The following is a 10,844-nucleotide window of genomic DNA, read 5'->3' as shown; positions in this document are numbered from 1 at the left end:
GGTCAGGTGCACAGAAGGACTCAGAAATCCCGGACCTGGGGACACCAAGAGGTGGAGCAGCCTGTGCTCATCTGGAGTGCTCCTGAGGCAGCCAGCGTGCAGCACCAGGGACCCTCATCACCTGGAGGGCTCTGCCCACTGTGCCTTCTGCACCCACCACCAGCGACAGGGAGCCTGAAGGCCTCAGGGTACAAGTGCAGCCGGAGCCGCGAGGCTCCAGGGCCAGGCATGGCAGCTGGAGGAAGGCCAGGCCAGCAGCCAGCAGGGGACCATGACGATCCTCTCCAGTCCCGACACGGGGCTCTCATGAGGAGCGTCTCCCTCGAATCCCAACGTGGGGGTCTCAGAGCAACACTCCATGTCACCTCCCCTCACTGCCAGGGCCTGAGGGTGGCCAGGCACAGGATTTCCTCACAGCCCTCCCCAGTCCTAGACACACCATGTAGCGAAGAGGAACGTAAAAGAGGCCGGGCGCAGTGGCTGGCATCTGTAATCCCAGCACTGTGGGAGGCCAAGGCGGGCAGATCACCTGAGGTCAGGGTTTCGTGACCAACCTGGCCAACATGGTGAAACCGCATGTCTACAAAAATGCGAAAAGTAGTTGGGTGTGGTGGCAGGCACCTATAATCGCAGCTACTCAGGAGGCTGAGGCAGGAGAATCGCGTGAACCCAGGAGGCGGAGGTTGCAGTCAGCTGAGATCATGCCACTGCACTCCAGCCTGGGGGACAGAGCGAGACTTCATCTCAAAAAAATAAATTGAAGGTTTGTAAGTGATGGTGGGCTCTGCCCCCCAAACCCGAGGAGACGCCACCAGGCTGTTCTCCGGTGGGGATGAGGAAAGGGTGGCGGCACCTCCCTGGGTGCGGCCTCAGGGACCCTTGGGGCCCACAGGGCTCCTGTGAGAAACCGCAGGGCAGGGAGGCGTTGCCACCCTGGAGACAGGGCTTGCTGGGAGCATCTGGAGAGCAGGGGTGGGGGTGGGCCCTGAGCGAGGGTCCCTGGACAGGGGCCGGTGAGGCGAGACACTTACTGCTTTCCTTCTGTGGCCGGCTTAAGAACATACTTGTCAAGATACATTCTCACCAGGCGCTCCCGCTCCTCCTGCCGGGGCAGGTCGAAGTGACACCTCATGTCGACGATGTCATCGATGTCCCAGTGTAACTGCTCGGGGTGGCGGCTGGCCAGGACCAGCATGAATCTGCGGAGTGGGGATGAGGACACTGGGGCTGCTGGTCGAGCCTCCGCTAGGGAAATGGGAGTTTCACAGCCGCCTCAGGGAGACTTTCTGGGAGAATCTAAAGTGGCAGCTTGTGAGCAAAGGAAACACCGGGAGGACGCGGCACAGCCCTGGTCACTGCCCAGCTGTGCCCCCGCCCGGCAACCTGGGCCTCTGTTCTCATCCCATGTGGCGCTTCCCCGCTGACCCTCGCCCTGCCTGATAAGCAGCGCCGGGACCACCACTCCTGCTGCTGCCTGAGCCCTGCTGTGCTGGGAGCAGGGATGTGGGACCCAGAGTCCATGTCAAGAGTGGCCACATGAGCCAGGAGCAGGACCGCGGGGGCCCGGGTGCAGCGGAGGCTCAGCAGGGCCCCAGCTCTGCCTCTCTGGGAAGGACCTGAGCCAGGGCTCCAGGGAGCGTCTACCAGCAGCAGCTGAGCAAGCGAGCCCAACACGCCTGAGGACTCGGCCACAGCCGACCGGCAGGACTTGATCCTCCGTGTGACACGTGACCGGGGCTGGAGGGGCCCAGGAGACCAAGAAAATCCAAAATTAGGGGATTTGGGAGGGGCTGGGGAGCCTGGCCATGGGACCATCCACCTACTGGGGACCTCTGGGCAGCAGCTCACAGAGGACGCACAACGTGGGGAGGCCCCAGGCTCCACCCAAACACACAGGACCTGCTCGTGCCCAGNAAAAGCCTGACCAAGGCCAGGGACAGTGGCTCATGCACGTAATGTAGCATTTTGGGAGGCCGAGTTGGGTAGATCACCTGAGGCAGGGAGTTTGAGGCCATCCTAGCAAACATGGTGAGACCCCGTCTCCACTAAAAATACAAGAATCAGCCAGGCACGGTGGCACACCTGTAGTCCCAGCTACTTGGGAGGCTGAAGCAGGAGAATCACTTCAACCTGGGAAGCAGAGGTTGTAGCGAGCTGAAATTGCACCACTGCACTCCAGCATGAGTGACAGAGTGAGACTCTGTCTCAAAAAAAACAAAAACAAAAACAAAAACATAAAAAACCCTCCCTCAGAATGGGGGCTCACATCTATAATCCCAGAACATCAGAAGGTCAAGGCGGGAGCATCTCTTATAGCTCAGAAGTTTGAGCCCAGCCTGGGTAAGGAGGGGAAAGTCCATCTCTACTAACATTACAAAAAAACGGCCGGGCATGGTGGCTCACGCCTGTTATGCCATGACTTTGGGAGGCCGAGGTGGGCGGATCACGAGGTCAGGAGATTGAGGCCATCGTGGCTAACACTGTGAAACCCTGTCTCTACTTAAAAATCCAAAACAAAATTAGCCCGGCGTTGTCGCGGACGCCTGTAGTCCCAGCTACTCTGGAGGTTGAGGCAGGAGAATGCCATGAACCTGGGAGGCAGAGCTTACAGTGCACTCCAGCCTGGGTAACAGAGCGAGACTCCATTTCAAAAAAAAAAAAAAGAAAATTAGCTGGGTCCAGGCACAGTGGCTCACGCCTGTAATCCCAGCAATTTGGAAGGCTGTGGTGAGTGGGTCACCTGAGGTCAGGAGTCTGGGACTAGCCTGACCGACATGGAGAAATCCCTTCTCTACTAAAAAAAATACAAAATGAGCCAGGCATGATGGTACATGACTGTAATCGCAGCTACTTGGGAGGCTGAGGCAGGAGAATTGCTTGAACCCAGAGGGAGGAGGTTGTGGTAAGCCAAGATTGCACCACCATACACCAGCCTGGGCAACAAGAGCAAAACTCCATCTCAAAAACCAAAAAAGGCCGGGCATGGCACTGGGCCCCTGCAGTCCTGGCTACGAGGGCGGCTGAGGCAGGAGGACGGCTTGAGATTGAAAGGTCGAGACAACAGTGAGCTGTGATCGTGACACTGCACTCCAGCCTGGGCGACATAGACCCTGTCTTAACATAAGAACTGCATGGCTGGGGGTGGTGGATCACACATGTAATGCCAGCATTTCGGGAGGCCAGGCGGGGAGGTCATTTGAGGTCAGGAGTTCTCCACCAGCCTGACCAAAATGGTGAATCCCGATCTGTACTAAAAATACAAAAAACTTAACTGGGTGTGGTAGCAAATGCCTGTAATCCCAGCTACTGTGAGGGCTGAGGCAGGAGACTACCTTGAACCCAGGAGGTGGAGGTTGCAGTGAGCCAAGTTTGCACCACCTCAAGCCAGCTTAAGGGATAGAGCGTGACTTTATCTCAAATAAATAAAAATAAAAATAGACCAGGTGCAGTGGCTCACACCTGTAATACCAGCACTTTGGGAGGCTGAGGCAGGTGCATCACGAGGTCAAGAGATCTAGACCATCATGGCCAACATGGTGAAACTCCATCTCTAGAAAAAATACCAAAATTAGCTGGGTGTGGTGGCAGGTGCCTATAATCGCAGCTATTTGGGAGGATGAAGGAGAATAGCTTGAACCAGAGGTTGCAGTGAGCTGAGATTGTGCCACTGAACTCCACTCCGACAAGAGACTGGAGATAACATCTCAAAACAAACAAAACAAAACAAAACAACCCTCAAAATCCAAACCTTAAGTTGACCAAAAAAAAAAAAAAAAAAATGCTGGTTTTCACACAAAACTTAAGGAAAAAGGAATTGAGCAGTGGGCTGCGGCCTGGTCCAGGATGACGACTGCAGTCACCCCACCACCCCCCTGTGGCCAGACAGAGGCTCAGTAACACTCACAGTGGCTCGCTTCCGAAGGAAGGTGTCTGCATCATCCACGAAGAGCAGGAGGCTGTGAACGAGAGGGAGGCCAAGCATGGCGAGAATGACACCTGCAGCGGCCCACAGCAGCATCCGGCTGTGGCGGGAGCAAGCCGAGCGGGCAGATCCCCAAGGGGTGCAGCCCCTGCCCTATCGGGAGCCTTAAGTCCTGGGTCTGACAGAAGCCCATCAGCCTGGTCTCTGGGCAGCTGACCACGGCCCAGCCTCACAAGGCCCCGGGAAGCCAATGGCACATGGGGGCGACAGACTCTGCCCCATAGGCTTCAACCCCACTCAGCCCAGTGCAGCGCTGGCGGCCGCTCAGACTCCACACCAGGGGCAGCATCTTCTAAAGTGAAATGTCAAAGACCAGAGGGGAGGGTGCCAGCCATGAGGAACGTGGTGCCAACGGGGACAGCTGAGGTCGCAAGGGTGCCCAGGCTGTGCCCTGAGTGGGGTCACTGTGGGACCTATTAAAGGGTGTGTGCCATGCTGTCTTCAGCTAACTTCCAAATGGTTCTCCAAAAGGAGCCGGTGCCCACGAGGCGCCCCTGCAGCTGTGAAGACCCCTCTCCCCCTACACACACCCACCTCCCTTCTGCCCTGAGCCAAGTATCCCACTGGCAGCCACCACACGCTGGGGGCCTCATGTCCACCAGGGTCCAGACTCGGGACCTTCCCTCAGAGGGACCCTCCGCTGGGCCTCCTGTGTGGCCACAAGGACAGAGCTGCAGAAAGACCACGAGGTCCCGGAAAGCCACATGGACCCCTTCCCCGAAGGCAGCCTGCTGGGCCACAGTGAAGGGCCTGTGTCCATGCTGTGGGGATGTCTCACCCGCGCCAGCTGCTATTGGCCCAGTCAAACATCTTACGCATGGTAGTCACGCCTTCCCGCCCCATGGGGACCACATCCACACCAGTCATGATGGTGTAGTCCAAGCCACAGTACAGGGCGAGATTCTAGACGGGAAGAGTGACGGGAGACAGAACAGATGTTCCCTCTGCCTCGGCAAAGCCTGCACACTCCACCGGGAGTGTGGAGCCCCTGCCGGGCGTCCCTGCCTGGAAGCCACAGCCTGCCAAACAGGAGACGTCCCCTGCCTGGAAGATGGGAGGCGTTGTTACCCACAACAGCACGCTGACCCTACATGAGAGTGGGCAAAGGACTAAGGGGAGTCCATTCCCCAGGTGACTGAGCCCCCCAGACACGTGCAGGAAGGTGAGACCCCAGCGGCCGCTGGCGCACCTGCACAGCCAGGTGGTCTCACCTTTGCAAACAGTGTCTTCCCGGTGCCTGGCGGTGTGTACAGCAGGATGTTCCTGTACAGGCCGGGGTTCTTCTGCGTGTTCCTTGTGGCTATGGCCATGTTGCGCACCTTTGCTTCCAGGCTGGGCTGCCGGGGAAGACGGGGGCTTGGGGGACACACTCTGTGCCCACGGAAGCCTCAGGGGCTGGGGATGTGGCAATGCACTGTTGTGGACTCCACTCCTCGCAGTGCCACCCAGCTCACGGACAGCCTATCCCCGGCACGGTCCAAGCTGTTGCATCTCAGAAGCTGAAAGCTCCTGGGTGACACCACGAGTGCCAACAAGGGCCACAGCATGGCCCAGCTCCGGGGACCCCTCCCTGAACCTCCCTGGTCCCAGGCACACCGACTTACTCTCAGCACAACACCCTCCAGCACGTCCCGGAGCCGACGGCGGACCTGCTGGCGGACCTGCCGGAGGGGAAGGGCATTGGGTCACCTGCCACAGCCAGGGCACAGCCACCAATGCACAGACACGCTCGGTAACACACCAAAACAGAGCTGCCCGAAAGCACAGCCAGGACTGGCCAGGAGCTGGAACCCCGCCGCGCTGGGAGACTGGGTGACTATTGCTGGGATTGGGGGCATTTTCTGGTTCCTTATTGGCTTTTATTTCATTAACCACCCACCGAGTGACCTATGGAGACCCCACCACCCCCGTGTGGAGAGCAGGGACCTCGGGGGCTGGCCAGCGGCGCGGCTCCTCAGGGAGACTGCCCGACACCGTGGCCTGTAGCAGCTTCCCCGACACACGGCAGCACACCCAAGTCCCGGGACTTGCAAGGACCCCAATGTGCTCCCAGGCCCCATCAAGAGCCCCGAGCAGGGGAGACCGAGGCAGACAGGGGAAGGGTCTCACTGATGCAGACCCCTAAGCTACAGCGCCGGACAGGAAAACCCAGGCATGAAGTGGCCTGCGGGTGCCCCTCATCCGGGGAAAGGGCAGGGACAGGAGGGTGTGTGTGGACAGGAGGGTGTGTGCGGACAGGAGGCTGTGCATGGGCAGACTCTGCTCGTGGGGCACAGGGACTCAGCCTGAAACCGCACACAGGGAGGGCCAGGCCCGCGCCGCTACCTGGAAAGACTGCTGCAGCGCCTCCAGCACTGTGATACGGCACTTCGGGGTCACCAGGAATGGCTTGAACAGCCCAGCCTCGATGAAGCGCGCCGGGGCGGCTGTTCCATTCTTGGCAGAGTAGACCCCGCCAGCCAGCAGCGTCAGCCCAACCACCTGCAGCAGAGACACCGCACTGGTGTGCCTGCCCCACCCTCCCTCCCTCCACCAGTGGGAGATGCACAGGGCTGCCCCCACCCTCTCTCTGCCCAAGGGAGAAACACAGGGCTGTGTGCTGGCAGCACAGGAACCCGAATTCCCAGCCCCGAATCCCACAGTCATTCTGTTACATGAGGCAGGCGGGGCCGCCACAGCGTCCTCACTCAGGGCCATTTTCTCTGCAACTGGCAGCATAAATCCTGCAAAGCCGGGTCGCTGAGCAGGGCCCTGGGAAGACCCAGCCGGATATGTCACAGGGCCACACCCTCTGCTACTTTCTTGGCCACTAAAATGGTACTTTCTTCCTGGAAAACAAGGCTAACCCAAAATCTCTAATTTCTTTTAACAATCAATTACACTGGCTGGGCATGGTAGCTCAGGCCTGCAATCCCAGCACTTTGGGAGGCCGAGGCAGGAGGATCACCTGAGGTTGAGAGTTCGAGACCAGCCTAACCCACATGGAGAAACCCCATTTCTACTAAAAATACAAAAAGTTAGCCGGGCATGATGGCACATGCCTGTAATCTCAGCTACTTGGGAGGCAGAGGCAGGAGAATTGCTTGAGCCCGGGAGGCAGAGGTTGCAGTGAGCCCAGACCGCGTCATCGCACTCAAGCCTGGGCCACAAGAGCAAAACTCCATCTCAAAAAAAAAAAAACACATCGTTTATGCCAGACCCGGTGGCCTATCCCTGGAATCCCAGCACTTTGGGAGGCCAAGATGGGCAGATCACCTGAGGTCAGGAGTTTCTGACCAGCCTGGCCAAGAGGGTGAAAACCCATCTTCACCAAAACAGAAAAATTACCCAGGCATGGCGACCTGCACCTGTACTCCTGGCAACATGAGAGGCTGAGGCAGGAGGATGGCGTGAACCCGGGAGGCGGAGCTTGCAGTGAGCTGAGACGGTGCTACCGCACTCCAGCCTGGGGACAGAGTGAGACACTGTCTCTAAATACAAACAGAAGTCAATAGTGCATTAAGCAGCTCCCTCGTGTCCTCACGTGACACCATCTCACCAACACGGGTGGCAACACCACCTGCGACATTCACTGTCACACTGGCGACGCCACGGGCAGGCGCTGCAGTCACAGCTCAGGGCACCGGCACAATGGCGGAGCAAGTGCCCACTGCGTGCGAGGCACCTACTGTGTGCTGGCAGCAGGGGACGGAGGATGCAGTCGTGTGCGACGTGGTGTGCCACCACACTAGGTCAGTGCCTGAGTACAAGAGTGAGGCTGTAACCAGAGAGGAATCTGTGAACTTCAAACTCAGGGTTTTCTGAGGAATAAAGGTTTTTGCAAAATGGAGTCAGGGTCACCTTCTGTTTTTTGTTTTTTTGTTTTTGAGAGAAAGCCTCGCTCTGTCCCAAGGCTGGAGTGCAGTGGCAGGATTTCGGCTCACTGCAACCTCCGCCTCCTGGGTTCAAGTGATTCTCCTGCCTCTGCCTCCTGAGAAGCGGGGATGACATGCACGTGTCATGTGTAGAGATGGGGGTCTCACTGTGTGGCCCAGGCTGGCAACTGCGTTTTCTTCTACCAGCTCGAGGTGGGAGGAGCAGCTCCCACCAGCAGGTCCAATTTGAGCTTGTTCTGTGCTGGGAGAGCTCCAGGACCCGGGGTTCCAGGAGGCCCCCACAAGCTGCCCCACAGCCACCTGCCAGCCCTGCCCGGGACACGCGTGTTTACCGTGGCTGTCACTGTGTCCCGGTCTGTCACAAAGGCACGGAATCTTTCCCCAAACATGGTGACAGCTGTCCTGTGGGGGAAGCAGTGGTGTGACCAGGACAGACATGAAGATCCGCACGGCGCAGCAAGAGCGGATTGAGGGTGAGGCCCTGACATAGCGGCCTGGTCCTGCCAGGACAGAGGGGCAGTGTCCCCACCAAGGAGCCAGCCTGGAGCAGCCAGGCTTGGGAGAGCTGGAGAGCGCCTAGGACCAGCGACTCACACCTGCGGGGCCCCGTCTGTGGCTGGCCTGGGCAGCGCTCACCTGATGGACGCAAAGAAGGTCTGATGGTGCTTCTGCACAGACTCCTCCTGCTTCAGTAAGTTCTCCTCATTCACAAGTTGCTGAGAAGCCACAGAAAAAGAGAAAAGCCTTTAAAACCAGAAAAATGCTCAACACCAATCCAGAGGTTGTGTCTGCCCCAGGACGGGAGGGCTCCAAGCGTCTCAGGCACCTGGGGCCCTGCAGATGCCACACAGCCTGACACAGACACAGGTGACATCGGCCGGGACGGCAGTCGCTGAGGGGCTGCTTTCAGGAGCCCAAACTCCCCAGCAGCAGAAAACAGCCCCCACCGCGGCTTCCCTGAGAGGGGCCATTGCGCGGCAGACCTCCCAACACCACCGCCCTGATTCAGGCTGTGCTGAAGGAAGCCTCTGTCTTGTGCCAATTAAACGTTAAAGCTACAATGGTCACAACAGGCAACACATGAACCCCACCTGTGAGCTCAGGACTGAGGGCGACGGGCCGGGCGTGGTAGCTCACACCTGTAATCCTAGCATTTTGGGAGACCGAGGCAGGTGGATCACTTGCGGTCAGGCATTCAAGACTAGCCTGGCCAACATGTCGAAACCCCATCTGTACTAAAAATCCAAAATTTAGTTGAGTATGGTGGCGAGTGCCTGTAATCCCAGCTACTCAGGAGGCTGAGGCAGGAGAATCACTTGAACCCGGGAGGTGGAGGTTGCAGTGAGCTGAGATCACACCACAGCACTCCAGCCTGGGTGACAGAAGGAGACTCCGTTTCAAAATAAATAAAATAGAAAAAATCAAACAAATGAGGTGAGAATGTCAAGAAGTTCTAGGCCCTCCAGACAACCAGACACCCTCACCAATACTGGTCCTCCCTCTCGGGTGGCACTGCAGCAGCGTCTCTCACCTCCCCTTGGAATGAGGCTCCCAAGCTCAGCCCTGGGCCCCACTGCTGCCCATGTACACACCCTGGCCCTACCCACCGGCAGTAGCCCACCAATCTCAACGCCCAAACCGCCTATGCACGCCGGACTCCCCACACACACCGGCCCCACTCACTTTGAGCTTGAACTGTTGCTCTGGCTGCAAAGTTGGCTCCTGCATCTGCACCAGATTCACGGTGTCCTTCGACATGGCCTGTGGGTGCAGAGGCATGGAGGGCAGGTATTAGGATACACGGATGACTGGGCAGGCATGCACACCAGGCAGGGGGCTTTCTGGAATCCACAGCCACACCTGGACCCCAAAGCCCCCAGCCCTGCCTGAAGGGGTGGCCTGCCTCTCCACACCTGTGGGCGTTTCTCTGTAGGTAGAACGAGAGACTTGAGAAAAGAAATGAGACACAGAGACAAACTATAGAGGAAGAAAAAGTGGGCCCAGGGGACCGGCGCTCAGCATACAGAGGACCCATGCTGGCACGGGTCTCTGAGTTCCCTTAGTATTTATTGATCATTATCTTCACCATCTTAGAAAAAGGGAAGTGGCATGATAATAGGATCATCTTGGGAGAAGGTCAGTAGTAAGACATATGAATAAAGATCTCTGTGACATAAGTTTAAGGAAAAGTGCCTTGATATGCATATGCAAACATCTCTATAAATCTTTTTAGTGCATAAAGAGCAGCATTGCTGCTAGCACGTCCCACCTTTCGCCCTAAGGCGGTTTTCTCCTTTCTCAGTAAACAGAACATACAATCGGGATTTACACCGAGATGTTCCATTGCCCAGGGACAGGCAGGAGACAGATGCTTTTCTCTATCTCAACTGCCAAGAGGCCTTCTTGACTGTCAACCAGGAGACACTCTGACTCCAGAGGCCACCTGCTTTCCTCCTTACCTGTCTTTTCCATCATCAACCAATAATAACTCATGGAGTCTTTCTCAAGCTCCTACCTTCTCTGACTTCATCTTCTCCAACCAGCCCCAGAAAGTTGTTATGTATGGAGTGATGTATTTAGATCCAGTTCATGCAGGTAACCTCACCAGCTTCTAAAGGGGTGGCCTGCCCCTCCAGACTTGTGGGTGTTTCTCATTAGGTGGAACCAGAGACTTGAGAAAAGAAATAAGACACAGAGACAAAGTATAGAGAAAGAAAAGTGGGCCCAGGGGACCGGCACTCAGCATACAGAGGACCCACGCTGGCACCGGTCTCTCAGTTCCCTCAGTATTTATTGATCATTATCTTTACCATCTTAGAAAAAGGGAAGTGGCAGGATAATAGGATCATCGTAGGGAAAAGGTCAGTAAGTAAGATATATGAATAAAGATCTCTGTGACATATGTTTAAGGAAAAGTGCCTTGATATGCATATGCAAACATCTCTATAAACCTTTTTAGTGCATAAAGAACAGCATTGCACTAGCAC

The 10,844-nt window shown here is 56.9% G+C and overlaps 1 protein-coding gene across 1 annotated transcript; it reads right to left on the bottom strand.

Moving 5' to 3' along the window:
- Window positions 1-1,084: 1,084 nt before the first annotated feature.
- LOC108523195 (ATPase family AAA domain-containing protein 3C-like) lies at window positions 1,085-9,615 on the bottom strand (the record flags this gene model as incomplete). The annotated part of the gene is made up of 9 exons (XM_017863718.1): window positions 9,541-9,615; window positions 8,494-8,573; window positions 8,190-8,259; window positions 6,308-6,463; window positions 5,587-5,634; window positions 5,194-5,319; window positions 4,761-4,885; window positions 3,861-3,956; window positions 1,085-1,199 (listed from the first exon to the last, which is right to left on the bottom strand). Coding segments are annotated over exons 1-9 (891 nt in total), but the record flags the coding sequence as incomplete, so codon positions are not given.
- Window positions 9,616-10,844: the final 1,229 nt, after the last annotated feature.

This window comes from Rhinopithecus bieti, unplaced genomic scaffold (genome assembly GCF_001698545.2).
Source record: "Rhinopithecus bieti isolate Rb0 unplaced genomic scaffold, ASM169854v2 scaffold_73419, whole genome shotgun sequence".
Lineage (NCBI taxonomy): Eukaryota > Metazoa > Chordata > Mammalia > Primates > Cercopithecidae > Rhinopithecus > Rhinopithecus bieti.
The sequence above is the reverse complement of the archived record's forward strand: the minus strand, read 5'-3'. Positions and strand labels throughout refer to the sequence as shown.